General features: G+C 35.3%; 1 protein-coding gene across 1 annotated transcript; it reads left to right on the forward strand.

Moving 5' to 3' along the window:
- The first annotated feature begins 5492 nt into the window (after positions 1-5492).
- LOC147405452 (putative ABC transporter C family member 15) lies at positions 5493-14036 on the forward strand. The gene is made up of 10 exons (XM_086433199.1): positions 5493-6857; positions 6944-8367; positions 8511-8597; positions 8945-9550; positions 9665-9829; positions 10254-10548; positions 11390-11910; positions 11984-12047; positions 12181-12420; positions 13632-14036. The coding sequence occupies exons 1-10, from the start codon at positions 6029-6031 to the stop codon at positions 13742-13744; spliced, it is 4344 nt and encodes a 1447-aa protein (XP_086289325.1). The 5' UTR covers positions 5493-6028; the 3' UTR covers positions 13745-14036.
- Positions 14037-21152: the final 7116 nt, after the last annotated feature.

Genomic DNA, 21152 nt, shown 5'->3' on the forward strand with positions numbered 1-21152 from the left:
ATAAAAAAATCTGAGTTTTCAAAAATCACAATTCATCGTGATTTAATCAACGATTTCTTGAAAAATCACAGATTATTTTTATTTCTAGCATTCTTGAGTATTACTTTTTTCATTTAATATATAAAATACTTATTTTTTCTAAAATATTTTTATACTTAATTTTTTTTTTTTTTTACCTTTTAATTTATCTTACGTTTTGTCGACTTTACCAATTTTTGTCATCTTTTCAAATTCTTTCTTTTGCCGAATTATTTTCGAACCTCAATTTTGTCACTATACTCTTACCAAGGACTGAAAGCATACTATGTCGTCAAGAAAAAGATATATGAAAGTTTAAATTTGAGAGAACAATCATCGTTCATTTTCCAAGGTTTGATCAAGCACTAAAAACAGATTTTTTTTTTTTTTTTTCAAATATGATCTAAACATTGAAATTAAGAGGATTAGGATGTTATTTTTCAGTCGATATAGTGTTTTATAAACTCTAAAAATAGGAAAGAAGAGCTACATGGAACTACAAGAAAGTAATACTATAGAGGATCCGTCTACAAATTTTCCAACAACTCGTTGGAATAGAAAGTAAAAAGTAGTAAGTAATCAGGAAGAAAGTAACTTCTAAAAAGTAAAATTAAGATTTTTACTAATTAAAAACTAATTTTATAAAATGAATCCAAAAGACTTTTTAACTTTCAAAAGAAAAAGAAAAAAAAATTACTTTCTTGTGTGTATCCAAATGAATCGTGCTAGAGTGACCTCAGCCAAGGAGATCTTGACGTGGTAGCACGTAAATGTTTGTAAATGCATTTTACTCGTACCTAGGAGAAAATGCATTTACAGGTGCCACCACATCAAAATATCTCCCGTGTGTCCCCACCATTTTTATTCCTTACGAATGTCTTTCCAAATCTCTGGCACAAGTTAGTGTGATATAATGCCAAGCGAGGTTTGTTTCCAAACCACAAAGGATATGTCCTTTGACTGGTAGGCTTGTGTTGATAAGTTTCACTTGATCTTCCAAGAAGTGAGGGTACGGTTTCTTAATTCATCAATAGTTCCAAATCAAAGTCTTAAAGTTATCTTTTCTAAGCCTATAAATTTCCAGGACAAGATAGGGTGGTCCTCACCTCAACGTATTCCTCAAGCTGTTGTAATAGAGATAGGGATAGAGAAAAGAGAGAGATTCAAAGTTGTGTCGACACCATGTGTTCATGAATACACCATTTTTTTTTCTTTTCTTCTGTTAGAGCTTTAAATGTGGAAGATTTTTTTTTATTTTCCAATTATTCCAACTATGAGGGAAGGCAATGTGTCTTAGAATGTGTTGCACACATCATACCGTAAAATATAAATTTCAAAGAAATTATTTATATTATTTTATTTTTTATAATGTGATTTGAAGTTTCCTATCATTTCGAGATATTCAAATTTTGATCTAGATCATAATAAAATACTAAGTCCGAAACAATTAATGCTTTGGAAATGTTCTAGATAACGAAAAAATATTTTAATCCAAATAGTCTTGAGTTTTTTCTTGATTGAAACATTATATCCAAACAAAATTTTAAACCTTAATTAGAAGCATTAATGATAATTTGACGCTCTTTTTTCAAATGCCCCCCTCATGTTTCTTGACTTGACAATTACAGAATCATAAATCTTTTTCTTGTGTATGTTAAAGCAAAGGATCTACAGTTCTGTGACGGGGGTGTCTAAAAAAAGTGTTAGATTATCACGACTCAATATTTTAATCCTCCTCGTTGGCCACCTACGAGAATTTATCTCGACTTACCTGGTATGTATGACTTGTGGGTATATGTTGTTTTAAGAGATCAGTTGTCTCGCCCCTACTGATCGAGTCTAGGGGTTCGGACACCCAGTAATTAAAAAAAAAAAATGCAGATTATTATATATATATATTGAAAAGAAGTTAAACACATCAATAAGAATGGTAGCAATAAAATAATTTTATAATTTGGATATCATAATAAATGATAATACTATAAATTTACTCTATTGTATCTTATTAAAAATCATCATTCCCGACATGATTGAATTTTAGCGATATATGAATAATAATTTACATTTCATCTTTCCAATTCTAACATTATTAAGTGAGGAGAGAAAACACATTTGACGATGGTATCGATTTTTTGGTTTTTTAACACCTTTTGAAATGGGACCAGACCCCAAATCCACAAAAGTTTAATAAATTTGGAGGCCACCCAATTTCAAACACGCATTGAGACACTAAATCTACTTTCACCAATTGATTTTGAAACAAAGTATTTCTTTATTAAAAAAAATCAAAATCAAAATCAAAAATTAAAATATAAAAATTAATTATCTGACATGGCAAATTTGCAAAATCTAGTGGGTGACCACACCAAGGGCACACCTCAACAGTGTGCCAGCCGTTGCTGTACACACGCCAGCTGATGTTTGCCACGTGTCATGTAAATTGGCCACTTGATCTTTATTTAATATAATAAGCCCCAGCGCTCTGTAGTAGCTTATCCCTGTAACTCTATTACTAGTTTATCCGTTTATCGAAGAATTAAGATAATATAAAATAAAATGCAGCTAAAACATTCCAAGTTATGTCCCTATATCATGTGCAATGATTCTAGTAGGTAAATTTTTTTTGGGGAGAATATGTAACATTGAAATTGACATGGTTTCACACATTATCGACATGAATGTGTATCCAGAGCCGTAGATGCTTTTCATTGAGATATGAGAGAAAAGTATCTATGGTTCTGTGCACACCAATGTGTGATACAATGTCGATTTCAATGTTACTCCAACACAACTCCTTTTTTAATAATAAATTGAATAATTAAATTAAATGTAAGAGGTCGTTTGACTGATAATCTTAAGATGACAAAACACTAATAAAATTTTTGTCCTATGTAACTTAAGAGTTTTGAATTAGACTGATTTTTTGTGTGGATGATCACAATGATGAGGAGATCGTCCTCACTAAAAATCAATTGAATCTGAAACTTCTACATCTATCAAAAGTGGTTTACAATTTTATGATTAAAAATCGACGGTTCATAATTTTTAACCACTTTTGATGGACTTATAAGTTTCAGATTCATCTGATTTTTGATGAGGATGGTTTTCTCACCATAGAGATCATCCTCACAAAAAAATCAGTTCAATTTAAAATTTCTAACCCACATAAAGACAAACGTTTTTGCAGCGTTTTGTCTTCTTAAGATTGTCAGCCAAATGCCACCCTAAATGTAATACTTATGTTGTAAAATCTTTTAATAATCACACATCTCATCTTCTCTTTTTTCTTTTCCAGTTGATTTTCTGTCAGGAAAAAAAAAACCTAATCAAGCTCTAAAATGAATGTTTACAAGAGAGGGCGATCGAGAAAGAAATCGAAAGTCAATAATTGTCGGATTACCTTCACTATTGTTCCCTACTTCATACACCTTTTCGATCTTGTTTAATTTTTTTTTCCGTTTATTTAATATTTATACAATTGTTTGATACGGGACTCATTAATTGGAATTTTATATAAAAATAGAAAAATGTTGCAATAACATTGAAATTTACATCATTTCAAATATTGCTGAGGTGGATGTATGTACAAAATTATAGATGAGTTTCATTGAGATACAAATGAAAAGTATATGTGGTTCTATGCACACAAATGCGTGAAACGATGTCAATTTCAATGTTACTATGCGAAATAAAAGTTATATTTTGTTTCCTTTCATCATTATTTGATGCTTAATTTCATTAATCCACCATTCATTAATATTGCATCATTTGTTCTATTTTTCAAGACATGCATGTCTATTACTATGCCCTATTTTGCTTTGACCAATCCAACCGTTCTAATTATTTCAGATCAGCTCAAGTAGATTTATGAGGTTTATATTCAGTGGTGGGGATGAGTTCATACAAACACTTAGCGTGTATAAGCTTACACGAAGGCTTTTCCTTTCACGTGCATGGTACTAACAAATCTTGAAAAATAGCAGACAGAGATTCCCGGAATCTAAAAATAGAATATGAATATTTACTATTTAGGTGATTTAGAATTTAAATTTTTGTCGTACCCTCTGGAATTTGGTAAATCTTTCATCTCTGTTTTAAGCTAATAACATATAACCCACCTTGACCTTGACCCCAGTCTTCTCTTGAATAGTACCAAAGTGACCTAATTGCCCTGTCTTCAACCTCAACTCATAAACCCTTCCATCTTTATCCCCCAAAACTGTAATATCCAACTTTTAGGGTGAATTTTTTTTAACCCCAAGATCCAATCCCTTTCAACCTTCCACCAACCTTAAGATGGCACGATTTTCGTTAAAAAATTGTTAATAATTTTCAATAAAAGATTGAAGAGGTGGTAAATTAAAAAAAAAATAAAAAAAATTATTTCCCAAAAGTTGGAATTCATGAATGTGAAATATAATTCATATAAAAAAGCATGCAATCCAGGGGCAGAGCTAATAAGGAGCTTGTAGGGGTAATTGCGCTGTAGAACTTTGAGATAGTCCTGTATTTTCAACTAAATACATACCTCATTTGCCCTCACTCCCTCATCTCCCTCCTTATTTGCCCTCATCCCCATCACCTCCCTCCAATTTCTTCCCCAACCCCCTTACAGTTTTTGAAGATGACATTGTCTCTTAATTGGGCTTTCTCTCATGAATTAATTGGAAAATACCTAAATAGTCTTTTCTTCAACTTTCAATAAAAAAATCTTTGAATTTCTCTCCAAAACTATTCATATTAAAGCTTTTCAATTGTACCATTAATTATAATTTACCCCCACTACAATAAAATCCTAACTCTACCCCTTATGCAATCCCAATAGTTAAAACATGAAATCCAATTGTTGGGGGTAAAGCATGTATTTTGAGGATATATTATGTGTTGTAGGGATTAAATTTTGATCATTTGATTCTGCCTTTTAAATATCTATAAGAGTTTAGAGATTTCGATTCTAAAAATATTGTCTAGAAGTTCAAGAGTTGTAAAAATGACTAATTTTTGGAAGAAAAATCAAGGGATTTAATAACTAAAGGTTGAAGATGTGAGTGTATTTAGGTCAACTTTTATCGGCCTCACTTAGAAGATCTAGGTCAAGGGGGCTATATCATAAGTTTGAAAATATAGGATGGTCTCTCAAATTTCACCAAAACCTGGAGGGGTATGTGTAAATCAGCCAAAATCGTATATCCCTAATTTAAGGGCTTGATTAAAAGGGCCCACTTTTAATTAGTTGAAGTAACCGAAAATTCTCAGAATCTTTGCACAAAAGGAAAATTTTAAAAGTGATGTTACAGTTATGATCCTGTACTACACGTAGTTAGGAAGCTACCCAACTACATGTCTCGTTTACCTCTCTCACAAATAAATATTCATCACACCCTTGGTGGACCTAATCACACCAAAAGATCAGTCTGATTGATGTTTTTATGAACAGTTTAATCGGTGGGCCCAATCTCAAGGATTAACCAGGTTGAATACGAGTGTGCCACATGGAATACAAAGGAGACCTTGACTTGGTAGTCACACAACTCCCTAGATTACAGGATCCAACCCCTAAATTCAAACCAAAAATTCTGATTCCATTAATAATTATTTATTAGTGATTCGCTGTATTTCTCTCTCAATAAGAAAGTGGGTTTCAGTAACTTTCAATGGAGACATACATGAAGACATATTAGTCATCTGGGTTTAACAAGTTTTGGTTGATGAACTCATATTATGCGTCTGGTATAAAGCTCACGTGCTTCCCTGATAAAAAAAACTGTACTTTTTGTTTAATCTTCCATGATTTTTTAATCCTTCTTTTTGTTTTTTTTGAATCTTTGTTCCCTTATCTGCAATGGGTTTTTCTTGTTTTATTACAAGCTCTTTTAATGGAGATGTTTTAAGAAGTTTTTAATCTTGCAAGAGTTCATTCTGTCCTTGACTTAGTGCTATAGTTTTCTTCAGTTTTCTAGTAGTTTAGATTCTTTGTTTCATTGGGTCTTGTCTTTCACCATTTTTTGTGATGGCGATCTTTTTAAGGATTGTTGTCAATGTGGTATGTTTCTCATTGTTTTTATTATGGATATTTGTACAATTTTTGAAAGAGAGGAAGAGAGGTGCAGAGGATGGAGACTTAAAAAAGAGAATCAAAACTACATTGTTTACTAAAATCACTATTACTTGTAATGTTTTAATCTCTATATCTTATCTGGGTTTTTGCCTTTTTGAGATTTGGAGGCTGAAAGTAATCTTAATTGAACATGTTTTCAAGGCAATAACTTGGATTTTAGTAACAATATTTGCTGTTTATTACAAGAATAGAATTGTTAGAGAAGAACAAAGGTGGCCTTTAGTTCTCATTTCTTGGTGGATATTTTCAAGCATTCTCAATATCTTCCTTGTGTCCATTTACCTCCTCAACCATTTTAAATCTACCCATCTTCCACATTTTCTCCCCGAGGCCACTTTCGCTGATTTCACAGCATTTCCTCTGTCCATACTTCTCTGTTTCAATGCTCTCCATTTCAATTATACCAAAAACATCCAAGAACTTGAGCACCCATTACTTCAAAAAGAGAACAACGATGTCGCTCGAGATGTTGATATGTTCACCAATGCCGGAATTTGGAGCCAACTTACTTTCCAATGGTTGAACCCGCTCTTCGAAAAGGGTCGAAGTCGAAAACTAGAATTACACCATGTTCCATCAGTTCCCGAATCCGAAACTGCAGAGAAAACTTTCTCATTGTTACAAGAATCACTTCAGAATCAGAAAACGAAAGCATTGTCTCTTCCAAAAGCTATAGTCCATGCTTTGTGGAGACCTCTAGCAATAAATGCAGCTTTTGCAGGTAAAGTTTAACTAGTTAATCTATTTTTTGATGTTTCTGTTGCATTAGTTAATTAAGGTTTTTTATACTCATAAAGAACTTCTCAGGTATAAACACGATTGCTTCCTATATGGGTCCCTTTCTAATCACAAACTTCGTCAATTTCTTATCGGGAAAACTTGACGATTCAAGCCACCGTTATGGACTTATTCTTGCAACATTTTTCCTCTTTGCGAAGACAATTGAATCATTGTCACAGCGACAATGGTACTTCGGTGCTAATCGGATTGGTATTCGAATTCGAGCAGCTCTTATGGTGTCAATTTACAAGAAGTCTCTTTCAATTAGGTACTCTGGCCAAAGCAATGGCAAAGTCGTAAATCTCATCAGTGTAGATGTTGAGAGGATTGGAGACTTTTGTTCGTACATTCATGGAGTCTGGTTGCTTCCTGTTCAAGTCTTTCTAGCGCTTATTATCCTGTACAGGAACCTTGGTGGAATCCCATCCATCGCTGCCCTCTTGACGACAACTATGGTGATGGTGAGCAACACCCCATTAGCCAATTTGCAAGAAAAACTACACTCGAAGATCATGGAAGTGAAGGACTCGAGAGTTAAAGCTACTTCAGAGACTTTGAAGAGCATGAGAGTCTTGAAGCTTTATTCTTGGGAAACCACTTACTTGAATAATATCCTAAACCTCAGAGAGACTGAGAGAATTTGGTTGAAGAGATATTTGTATGTGTGTGCAGCCGTTACCTCTCTCTTCTGGATTTCACCTACTTTAGTTTCGGTCATCACTTTTGGTGTTTGCATTGTTGTAAAAACACCTTTAACGTCAGGCACAGTTCTCTCAGCTCTAGCCACTTTTCGAATACTACAAGAACCCATATACAATCTTCCCGAGCTCATCTCAATGATAGCTCAAACGAAGGTCTCAATCTATAGGATTCGAGACTTCATTAAAGAAGAAGATCAAAAGAAGTTGATAACCACTTCAAAAGCATCGGATCGTGCGATAAATATTGGAGAAGGGGAATATATATGGGAAACAATTAATTCAAATTTGAAGAACCCCACCATCAAAATCACTAAGAAGATTAAAATCATGAAAGGTGACAAGGTCGCGGTGTGTGGACACATTGGGTCTGGGAAATCAAGCTTACTTTGTAGTATACTTGGTGAGATTCCAAGGATTTCTGGGGTGGGAATTAAGGTGTATGGTTCGAAAGCTTATGTGCCACAAAGTGCGTGGATTCAGACGGGTACAGTTCGAGAAAATGTGTTATTTGGTAAGGAAATGAAGAGAGAGTTCTATAAAGATGTTTTGGAAGGATGTGCTTTGAATAGGGACATTGATATGTGGGTTGACAAAGATTTGAATGTGGTGGGAGAGAGAGGAATGAATCTGAGTGGTGGGCAGAAGCAGAGGATTCAACTGGCACGAGCCGTCTATAGTGATTCAGATGTTTATTTGCTAGATGACCCTTTCAGTGCTGTAGACGCACACACGGGAGCACATCTTTTCAAGGTAAAACCCATGCTGTCATCACTCTCTATTCCCCATCTCTCTGCCTATTTCTCATTTGTAATGTGTAATAGCATTTAAGAAAATAGCCTTTCTTCTTATAAGCACCCTTAGTAGATCTTTAATAACTTTGAAGCATTTTGCAGGAATGTCTAAAGCGACTCTTGCGTCAGAAGACTGTAATTTATGTTACCCATCAATTAGAATTCTTGAATGCTTCAGATCTCATACTGGTACGTCATTTGCATTTGATGCTATTTATTATATATTTATTTGGACAGCACATATTAGCACGTTGAGGAACATTTAACTGACCAAGCATACATATAGTAAGCTTGGATGTAAGTGAAGCTAGGCTACAAACATAATTAGAATACTTGCAATTTGCAACAACAACGACAACAACAACAAATCACTATCCCAAAGTTTACTTTTAGTTTGATTGGTATACATCCACAAAGCAAATTTGTATCCTGTGATGGGCAATAATACTTTCATGACGTTTTCCTTCTCTTCTAATACTCAAATAAATTTTCTAAACAAGATTTTTATATGTTTCTTTAATTTATGTATTTTCTAGGTAATGAAAGATGGGAAGATTGTTCAGTCAGGAAAATATGAAGATCTTATCATAGACCCCGATGGTGAGCTTGTCAAACAAATTGCTGCTCACAGTAAATCTCTAAGCCAAGTGACCCCATCCAAAGACTACAAATTCTTTACCTGTGGAACCCATCAAATGAACCAAACTGAGCTCACAGAAGAAAAATCTGATGATCCCAACTTCAATAGAAAGCTTTCAGAGAGAATTGACGAAGAAGAAAAAACAGAATCCGGTAGAGTGAAATGGCCAGTTTACTCAGCCTTTGTGACCTCAGCATATAAAGGAGCTCTTGTCCCATTTATCCTTCTCTGTCAAATTCTCTTCCAAGGACTACAGATGGGAAGCAATTACTGGATCGCTTGGGCAACCGAGGAGGAAGCGAGAGTAAGCGAAAAGAAGTTGATAGGATTGTTTGCTTTGTTGTCTGGTGGCAGCACCATATTCATCTTGGGAAGAACTGTTTTGTTAGCAACTATTGCCATTGAAACCTCTCAAAGGCTCTTCCTTGGCATGATCAAATCAGTTTTTCGAGCACCCATTTCATTCTTTGACACAACACCTTCAAGTCGAATACTTCAAAGGGTTAGTTCTTATAATTATTTCCATGGTACATGATAATGCTGTTCTGATAATTTTATATGTTTGGCGAAAATTAACCTTCTTTAAGTACATATTTTTTTCTTTTTCGTGTCTCAGTCTTCAACAGACCAGAGTGCAGTGGACACAGATATTCCTTACAGACTAGCAGGATTGGCATTTGCACTTGTTCAGCTCTTGAGCATCATCATCCTTATGTCTCATGTTGCCTGGCATGTCTTCATTCTATTCCTTGTCATTCTCGCAATCTCCATATGGTATCAGGCAAGCAAACTTTCTTTCACTCAAGTTTTGGTCCTTTAATCAGATTTTCTGAGGCTATAACCGACTCTTTTCCTCTAAGAGGAGATCTAAAGAACCCATACTGGTCCACAGGACTTGATGTGCATGCAAGCAATGGGACCCAGAATTCAATGGGTTTTGCAAGATTGCCTAGACCGATAATCAAATCAAAAGGTTGATAACAACCCAATTAACAATCCTTTTGTTTCCGAAAAAAGCCCAAAAGGAATTCCTTTATTGGAAGGTCAGGATGTCCAAGTAGCTAACTTTTGGCCTCGGAGATTTCCCAAGTGAGACCCATTGATTGGTGAATCCTACTGTATATGTATGTTTCATGCACAAACATGAAGTTTGAGACTGCCCTTAGATTTTCTGTGTAAAATTGAATTAATTGAATTTTCTGCAGGCTTACTACATCACCACAGCAAGAGAACTAGCCAGGATGGTTGGAGTAAGAAAATCTCCAATCCTACACCACTTCTCAGAGACCATTTCTGGTGGAGCAACGATCCGTTGCTTCAATCAGGAGGATCGATTCCAGGAAAAAGTTCTAAAGTTGATCGATAATTACTCTCGCCTTGCTTTCCATAATTCTGCTACAATGGAATGGCTCTGTGTTCGAATCAACTTTCTCTTCAACCTTGTCTTCTTCATTGTTCTAATTATCTTGGTGAACCTGCCAAGATCAGCCATTTCTCCCAGTAAGCTCCTCTACTATAACTCTTTCAGAAGCAATCGGGTATCCATAGTTTATAGTCAGCGCAATGGTGGGTCCACACATGAGCCCTCCCATCTAAAAATCAGCCTCATCAAATGATCCTCATTCTTCACTATTAAATATATATTTTTCCGGATTTTTCTCGATACCTTGTCTATTGACTGCCCAAAAGAATTTTAGATCATTATGACTGTTAGAGTGTATATTTTCCTCCACTCTCGGGGGTGTCATACACCAGTTAAGCCCCACGACCCTCTTATATTCATAGTTCTCCCCCTCTCCAATAGATTGGTCTTTTGACGTAGTTGGTTGGCTAACATGGTATCAGAGTGCTAGGCTTGTATAGGTCTTGGGTTCAATTCATTCCACTCTTATGGGTGAGGGGGAGTGTTGAGTGTATATTTCCCCCCACTCTTGGGTGTGTCATACCTCAGTTAAGCCCTGTGACTCTTGTATTCATACTTCTCCCCCTCTTCAACAGATCGGTCTTTTGGAATAGTTGGTTGGTTAACATGGTATTAGAGCCCTAGGTTTGTATAGGTCATGGGTTCGATTCTTTCCACCCTTATGGGTGAGGGGGAGTGTTTTAGTGTATATTTTTCCTCCACTCTTGGGTGTGTCCTCGTGACCCTCTTATATTCATAGTTCTCCCCCTCTGCAACAGATCGGTCTTTTGGAGTAGTTGGTTGGTTAACATACAAATAATGCTGACTACAGATTACGCATACCTGATTGGTACCTTATTATTCATATCCAGTCGTTAAGATCTTTATTGAGTTACTTTGTACCAGCATAGCTAATGGACTTGTTGGATGGAATTCCAGGCCTGGCAGGATTGGTAGCTACATATGGTCTGAACCTAAATGTTCTACAAGCTTGGGTGATATGGAACCTATGTAATGTTGAGAACAAGATGATCTCAGTAGAGAGAATTCTTCAATTCTCAAACATTCCAAGTGAAGCTCCATTGGAAATCGAAGGTTGTAGACCCGAACTCGAGTGGCCAACAAACGGAACAATCGAACTCGATAATCTCCATGTGCAATACAGCCCCACACTCCCCATGGTTCTTAGAGGTGTCAATTGTATATTCCCAGGAGAGAAAAAGATTGGGGTTGTAGGCAGGACGGGAAGCGGCAAGTCCACTCTCATCCAAGCTTTATTCAGAGTGGTGGAACCGTCAGAAGGAAAGATTGTGATTGATGGCGTAGATATTAGTAAGATGGGTTTGCATGATTTAAGATCTAGATTGAGTATAATTCCACAAGACCCAACTTTGTTTCAAGGGACCATGAGAAATAATCTGGATCCTCTAGAGCAGCATTCGGATTCTGAAATTTGGGAGGTAAAAACAATCTGCTTCTTAAATTATTTTTTTATCAAATTCATTGTTTCGCTGAACCCATTTGAGATATCAGGTTTTAAAGAAGTGTCATCTTGGGGAGGTAGTAAAGCAAGATCCAAGGCTACTTGATGCACCAGGTACCCATTTAAAATTTAAAGGAACAATGTACTAGACTACTAGTGTAATATAAGTGTAGTTTAACTTAAGTGGGTGTCATCTTATTAAACTGTCTACTAGTTTGTTTGTTATAAAATTTGGGTAATGGTGTAGTTGCAGAAGATGGAGAGAATTGGAGTGTGGGACAAAGGCAGTTGGTTTGTTTGGCGAGGTCGTTGCTCAAGAAGAGAAAGATTCTTGTGTTGGATGAGGCCACGGCTTCAGTGGACACTGCAACAGATAATGTGATTCAGAAGACAATTAGAGAAGAAACTACTAGCTGCACCACAATCACCGTGGCCCACCGAATACCCACTGTGATAGATAATGACTTAGTTCTAGTGCTTGATGAAGGTATGGAAAAAAGAACTAGAAACTGATCAAACTTATAAAAATTTAAATGCTCTTTAGCTGTTATGTTTCGAAATACAATCCAAAAACATAATTGAACTCTGTATTGTAAACTTCATCCTCGTTCAAAGCCTTATCCCAAAGGTTTAGAGGTTGGCTAGCTGAATGGATACTATTCCTCCATTCGATGGTGTCTAGAGCCACATCTTATTTTATTGGAAGTATGTTCATATTTGCTTTCACTACCTCAATCCACGTTCTTTTGGGTCATCCTCTCCCTCTTTTAAAGCCTTCAACTTCCGTATCTCTTCTAGCTGGGTCTATAATCATCAACCTTTGTATGAAGTGCCCAAACCATCTAAATTGACTTTGTCTTAGTTTATCACCTAATGAAGCTACTCTTGCATTTTCTCAAATGCATTCATTTCGAATTTTTTGTCTTTCAACTCATCCATGTCAGCATCCTCATCTCTGCTACACTTAATAACATGTTGCTTCTTGACCACCCAACAATCAGCTGCATAAAGTATAGTTGATCTTATTGCCATCTTTTAAATTTTCCACTTAATTTGATTAGTTTGCATAGGTCACATATTTTCTAGAAGTGCACCTACACTTTACCCATCCAACTCTCGTTTTGTGGGCAACATCTCTCAGGAGTACAACATTTGTGCCTCACTATGCAATACATCCATCCATCTATATATATATTCACTGTAGATCTCATCTATATGGGTTAGAAATTTCGGAATGGGCTGATTTTTTTGTGAGGATGATATCTATGGTGAGGATGATCTCCTCACCAAAAATCAGCCGATTCCAAAACTTCTAACCCCAGTTTACAAGTTGAAGAATCGTGGACCATCCAGTTTTTTTTGTAAACCACTTTTGATGCAGTTAGCAGTTTCAGAATGGGCTGATTTTTGGTGAGGATGATCTCTATGATGAGGAGATCATCCTCACGAAAAATCAACCCATTCCAAAACTTCTAACCCATATGGGACAAAAAGCGTGGTATGAATGGTGTGTTTTTTAGTGGTCTGGCGATCCTCCCCTATATGTATGTATCTGTGTGTGTGTGTGTGTGTGTGTGTGTAGATTTCAAAAGTGGGTACAATGGAAAAAGGTGGAAAGAAACCCATCCAAGGATCTGAAGTCCAAAGCCTCTGTGAAGTGTGTTAATTGTTTTTCTTTTGTCATTTGGATTGATACAGGCAGAGTTGTAGAATATGACTCACCATCTCAATTACTCAAAGATAACTCATCTGCATTCTCAAAGTTGGTGATGGAGTTCTTAAGGAGATCTTCTGCGAACAATCCTAACTAGGCGCCAACATGAGATCAATGGTAGAGATCATGTTTGAAGCTGATTAATGGACATCCAATTTCAAAAAAGGGAGAAAAAAAAAAGGTATCAACATCCTTCGGGCCAAAAGTTAAGAAATGAAGTTGAAGTGATGTAAATCCTTACATAAGACCATGGACACCGAAGGTGGCAATAGCCGAAGCAAAAAATATGACAACAGCTTTCTTTCACAAGATGTATAATGGTAAGATAACCTTTAAATTTTCACAGGTCCAATATATAGATTGCAAAGAAAATTTGCACTTCAATTTCATTACCTATATCTTGTTCAAATGAAATGTACCTAATGAATTTTAGCTTAATTGTGATATACTTTTTAGTGCAATTTACAACTGAAGAGTTATCTAGCACTCTTGCATGTTATGGACTTATCATGCAATCCAAGGTTTCTCCTTTTCCAATAAGTTATAGAGAAGTTAAGAGACTTTCAAAAGAACTTGGGGGGTAGTAAAGCGTTGTAGGTTATTTTGGAAGAGTGGGGAGGGTTCTTCAGTTGTACTATAGCTACTCTTCAGTGTCCTGAGTACATATTATTGCAAATTTAAAGATACATGTTTAATAAGATTAAGAAGAAAATAACAAAGAAAAACAAAAAAACAAATCAAAGAACACCAAAATTTACATGATTCAGCAAAGATGCCTACATCCACGGGAAAATCCAATTTTCTAAACTATATGGATCAACAAAGAACAATACAAGAAAACCGAAGGATTTAATCCCAAACCTTACCATTTATATGTTTATGAAAGAGGAACCTATCCTAATCGTTAGATTAAAAGCCCATCTAATGGCTGGTATATAAGCCACATAAATTACACATATTGGCTCTACATATATCTTAGGGCAGTCCTAAGGTATTAGGCAGTAGTAGAGTGTTCTTGTAACTGTCGGATTGTTGCCATATATTTTGATCCATGCTGTCCATTCACCTTCCCAAGTCTATGTAATGGGAAGGAATAATGCTGAAGTGACCTCAGACTTGAACCTCAATCTTGATGAAAAGCATTTATGGTTCCCATACACTTTCACGTCTAGAAGTACGATATGAGATTCCAGCTTGAGGTCACTCCAGCACGACTCAAGGGAATGGTATCTTATTTGGACATAAGTTTGGAGAGTGAGTTGAGCTTTCAAGGTTAAAGCTCAGTGTGTGAGCATTATCTTGAGTGTTAGTGAGTGCTTTTGAGAGTTGGGGAAAAGTCTCTAAGGTTAACTTAAACCATATGAATTAGGGGTGCAACTTGGACGGTTCAAACTGACAACCAAACCAAACCGATAGCTTTGGGGTGGTTTGATTTGGTTTGGAACAAGTTGCGATTAGGGTTCCGAGTTACAATAATGGAGAACTGATCAATTTGGTTTGGTTTTTGGATCAAGCTTGTGTAGAATCGAACAAACCAAACCCCTATACAATAAATATATATAATTATTATGAATTATTTTAGAAGTTAAGACATACATTCGTATTTTTTTGTGGATAAACTAATGACTTTTTACGGATAGAATAGTGATTATTGTATGAAATTTTATGTTTATTTTTCATTAAAAAATATTACTTACAATTTATAGAACATTGTCAATCCGTGGATCCGAATCAAACCAAACCAAACCAACTTTTGTTCAGTTTGGTTCCAATGGAATTTGGTTCGGTTCTAGTTCTTATTTAGTGGAACCGACCTATGTCGGTTCGATTCCAATTTGACCTCAAATCAAACCAAGTTGCACCCCTAATATGAATGGAATTACTTTAAGTACCACATAGCTTTACGAGACAAGAGGATAGGTCTGTGACGTGAAGCTTTGTTCTCTATGAAATTCTGAAAGCAAATTTAAAATTGAAGAAGTTAAATGATGTAATTTTGAATCGTGGAATCAATCGTCAATCAGTCATCGGGAGTAAACTTTGAATGCTTGTTTGGTCACTTTTGTATTGATAACCAAGGTAAACCCCAAATGATTTACACCACAAATGTTTTGCAACACAAATATTTTGCGATGAACCCATTAAAATGCGGGATAATGCATCTTTGATGAAGGGTATATCGGTGACTTTAAATGCATGTTATTGTAGCATGGGGTGACATAAGTTTTGCAAACGATTTGCATCACTTTTTTTTTTATGCAAATCATTTGGATTGTGTAACTAAGCACTCGTAAAAGTGATTTCAGAAAATCTTTTGCATTTGCAAATGATTTATGTGGTACCAAGTAGGGCTGAAGAGGGGAATGGAAGGGGAAAGCATACGAGGATAGGTATTGAGATTATAGTTATCAATCAGCCATCCCCCTTCTTGAGATCTTATTTTGAAAGTGTGGGTATATGAAAGGATAATGATGTTGTTGTCTAATTATGATTAGAGTCATGATAAAATGACTTGTTAGGTGACATACTCAATCGACTCCTTGATGTGATAAGCTCGGGAATCATAGTTATGTACACCTTGAAATATACAATTGCACTTTCCCATAAAAAGTGTATCCCAAAAGAGTCATGTATTCCGAGACATACAGATCTACGATTCTTGAACTTGTCCACGTAAGGGAGTTAATTGAGTATGCCACCTAGCAAGTCATATTATCAGGATTCTTATGACTAACCTCGTTGTGCTAACAATAAATAGGGCTTGGTGTTACATAACGAACACTATGTGAAGATTGAAAATTTTGATAAGAGAATTTGACGGGCCAAAGCCCACAAATTTTAGAAATCGAATTTTGACGGCCCATGGCTGTTGAAATTTTTTATATTCCCCAATTTGACGGCTTAGAGTCATCAAATTCCTGTCATCCTCCATTAATTTGACGGTTTCAATTAGTCGAAAAAAAATTTTGACGCTTTGATCTGTTAAATTTTATGAAATTTGACAGCCTTGGACTGTCAAATATAGGTTTTTTTTTTTCACATTGTGGAATGTGACAACATCATCGCCCAAGCCTGACACGTCATCCTATCCATATCTACAAGAGTGATCTCACATAGTACCTCATTGGTGAGTGCTTTTCAGCTGATAAGGTTGTGAAAAAATTTGCTCATAGTCCAACAGTCATTTGACATGTGGCACAAATGACATCAACAATAAAAGAGGAAATTTCTCTCTCCTACCCAAGGTGGAAAACGAAAATTTCTTGATCAGATAATCTTCTGTCATTCAAAAACATGATCCGATGTCATGGGGTTGTAGAGTAAGAAATTATATGAACTTAGAAAAAAAAAACTTTATTTTTCATGATTGAATGTTAATTTTAAGTTTGGGTACTTGGTAACCGTTCATTTTCAATTTCATGGATCAAGCTCGAAAAATATTGTTTTTATTTTATTATGAGTTTTTTAATAAAATTTAGAAGATTGTGGTGTTAGATTGACAATGTGAGAATCCATGTGGTCTCGAGACGACTGTTTTAAGATTTTAAATCTCAAAATTGAAATTTGTGAGTTGAGGAGATTGGGGGGATGATGTCATTTGCATCACATGTCAAATGATCATTGGACTGTGAGCAAAAAATATGCCCTTATTGGTATCAAAGTACATCTTGTAACAATGTTAAAGGTATTTGTAGATGGGTCCCCTCTCTAACCACCAAACCATAAGCTTTGCCTTGTTCATGCGTCGATTGATCCCAGTTGCACAAGTTATAGAACACGACGATAAGTAAGCATGGCAAATGACCAATTACACATCATCATGCACGATGATTCTTTAATATCCTATATTGTTTGATTCAATCAATCGACATGATTATCTACGTAACCATGACAAGCATAAACACGAGGGTGCGGGGCCCAAAACAAAATATTTATTCTAACCATAACTTAGATCATCACTTACACTAAATTAGTCATAAGAAACAAAGATTAAACACCAAAAATGAAACAAAATTTGACTGAGTCATGATAATCTAACTACCCCACGTGACATACTCAATCGACTGCCTGATGTGATAATTTTGGGAATCGTAGATTTGCTCTCTTTAAGATATATAGTTCTCTCAAGACACATTTTTTTTTACAGGAGAGTGCAGTCGTGTATCCCAAGAAGCACAAATCTACGATTTCTGAACTTGTCACGTCAGGGTAATCGATTGAATATGCCACGTGAGATAGTCAGATTATCACGATTCTTTGATTATTTAGTTAGTTGCAAGGTAGCATGCGTAATGCCAAGTTAGTAAAGTCTACAATTGTATTATATGTTTGGATGAGTAAAGGTTGTCAATATTTTTTCATCATTTTAAAAATATCTGTGATCATACCTAATGTCACAGATATTTTTAAAGTGATAAAAAGTTATCAAGTTAAGGGCATTTTAGTAATGTTAAGATATTTTAATGGGAACAAGATTCACTTTTAAAAGGGTTAGAAGAATATTTAATTTAATATCCTCCCCACTGATATCTAAATTGCTTTAAAATTATTTATTAATATATAAGATGGGTTGGTGGGAGGTGCTCAATTATTAAATCTTATGTTTATATAAGATCACAAACATTTAAATTATTAAAAATTGATTATTTTCGACCCAAAAAATATCAAATCCAGTTGACATGAGATTTTCAAAATAGACAAGCCATCTCGAATCTCAGACAAGTTTTAAAACTATAAAAAAAAATGACAATCGTGATTAGTGAGTCATCTTTGATCTCAACGAGTCAATGTGATGGACAATTCACGTTGACTATCACCTGGTTGGCTTCAAAACTAGGATGTCAAGTCCGAATCGACTCAATCTTGGATGGAATTTAAAAGAATAAATTCTCAAATAATTTTTAAAGTTTTCAAAAATGCTGAAAGTGTTACTTTTGTTGACACAATTACCACGTAATATTGATAACATGTTATCAAATTGTTAACATTATGTAATAATTTTGTCAATATTAATAATATTTAAAAATATCAAAAACTTCGATAATTATTTGAGAATTTACCCAATTTAAAACCACATCAAGGATAAAAAGGTTATCCAAATCCATTTCATAATTACTTGGATTTGAGTTGGGCTTGAGTGGTCCAGTTAATCCGGTTGTACAAATACAAAGAATTGAAAGGAAAAACAATGAGTAAATAAAACTAAACTCAATTGATTTGGTTGACTAAAGATGAGGATAAGGAGGCATATAAGTGCAGAAACTCGAGAAAAAAATTTGATATAAAGCATTCGTGAAAATGTAGAAATAGCATTAATAATTAATAAGAGATAAATCCGAGGGATTGGCTCAATGGCAATTTCAAACCAATAAGCAATTTAATGCCCGTAGGTCGTGAGTTCAATAATCAAATATGAACATTAATTTCTCAGGGGACATCTGTGAGGGCACACCTTCACTTACCTGGTGCGTGTGATGTGAGGGTGTGCATGTGCCTCGAGACTAGTCCTTGGACAATATCATAGTCTATGAATTGGGCAAATCTCAAATACAAGCCCAGTCTCTGCTCTCTACGGGATACTGAGTTATCAAAAAATAAAAAATTATAATATTAATTAGAAGGAGCATACAAATTGAAGATTCTAAACAAAAAAATATGGAATGAGGAAGCGATATTGGACATAAGTACTAGGGTTGGCACACTCCAAATCAGATCAAGATAGATTTTGGGCTACAAAATTGGGATCCAAATCTAATTTGTAAACAATTAATCCAAATCTAATTTGTAAGCAATTAATCAGGCCTTGATCAAAACAAATTAGATATAAAGATTTAAACAAAAATTTATGGGTCCCATTCAGCAACAAACATTTTAACAAACATTTTGGCAAAACATTTTTCAAAACATGGGTTAGAGGTTTTGGAATGGGCTGATTTTTGGTGAGGATGATCTCTACGGTGAGGAGATCATCCTCACCAAAAATCAGCCCATTCCAAAACTTCTAGCCCCAATTTACAAGTTGAAAAATTGTGAACCATCCATTTTTTGTAAATCATTTTTTATGGAATTAGAAGTTTTGGAATGGGCTGATTTTTGGTGATGATGATCTCCGCACCGTAGAGATCATCCTCACCAAAAATCGGAGATCATCATCACCAAAAACCAGTCCATTCCAAAACCTCTAACCCATGTTTTGAAAAATGTTTTGCCAAAATGTTTGTTGCTGAACATTTCCCAAAATTTATATATATATATATGGGTTGCGTTATTACGACCCCCTTTGCGACACACCTTTTTGTCTTATATGGGCAAAAATGTTTGGAATGGGCTGATTTTTTGTGAGGATGACCTCTATGGTGAGGAGATCATCCTGGCAAAAAATCATCCCATTCCAAAACTTCTAGACCGTCCGATTTTTGTTGAAAAACTATAGACCGTCCAATTTTTGTAAATCAATTTTGATGGGGTTAGAAGTTTTGGAATGGGATGATTTTTTGCCAGGATGATCCATTCATCACAAAGATCATCCTCACAAAAAATCAGTCCATTCCAAACATTTTTGCCCATATAAGACAAAAAGGTGTGTCGCAAAGGGGGTCGTAATAACGCGACCCTATATATATATATATATATATTGAGATCCTATTGGTTTCGACATGATTGATCTGATAGGTTGTCTAATTGGATCTTTGATTCATATCCGAAATTACCATATCAAAAACGGTCTATTATACAACTTTAGACATAATTTAATTGAATAATAAGATTCATTCAATCAATTCCAAATTTATTGGAATGGATCCAGCTTAATTAAGGAAGGATTGTGATCCAACCCATTTAATAAATGATCCAATTTTTAGATTCAGTTCCGTCTCAACTAGTTCGTAAAGTCGTGCTGAAGTGACCTCAATGGGGACACACAAGAGACATCTTGATGTAGTGGCATGTGCATATCCATAGATGCATTTTACTTGTATCTCGGAGAAAGAAACATAATAGTACAAGAATCCTATAGTATAGCATAGATTCAAAGGATGAGAGAGAGTTATTTTATAAAAAAAAATTAACATCTCAACTTCTTGTAATCATGATTTAGATTTGATATATAAAATAAAAAACAATTTTTTCCTCGAGATTTATGTCTTTGAAAATGAACGATCTAAGTGTATGGCTGATGTGGCACTCTTTCAACCATTGGATTTGTGCAGCGGGCTGCTACAAAAACTGTGTGCTTTGAGTGCCTGAATCAATGGGTCTTAGAAACGGTTACACCCAATACCCGTGATTTACTCACGAAAAGTAAAATAACGATAAAATGGATGACTCGTCCCGCTCCCAACGGTGATCCAAGCAAACGGTTTTCTTAAAAGCACTCACGTGACCGACCCATAACGTTTGACACCTTTCATTGGAATACGGATCAGTATTTTTACTACAGATACGGTTATCTTCTCCATCTTGACCGTACGTTTGACTCTTAGCTTCAAACGTTGTTTGAGACTTGT

Source organism: Akebia trifoliata, chromosome 3 (assembly GCF_017979445.1).
Source record: "Akebia trifoliata isolate Shusen 1 chromosome 3, ASM1797944v1, whole genome shotgun sequence".
Taxonomy (NCBI): domain Eukaryota; kingdom Viridiplantae; phylum Streptophyta; class Magnoliopsida; order Ranunculales; family Lardizabalaceae; genus Akebia; species Akebia trifoliata.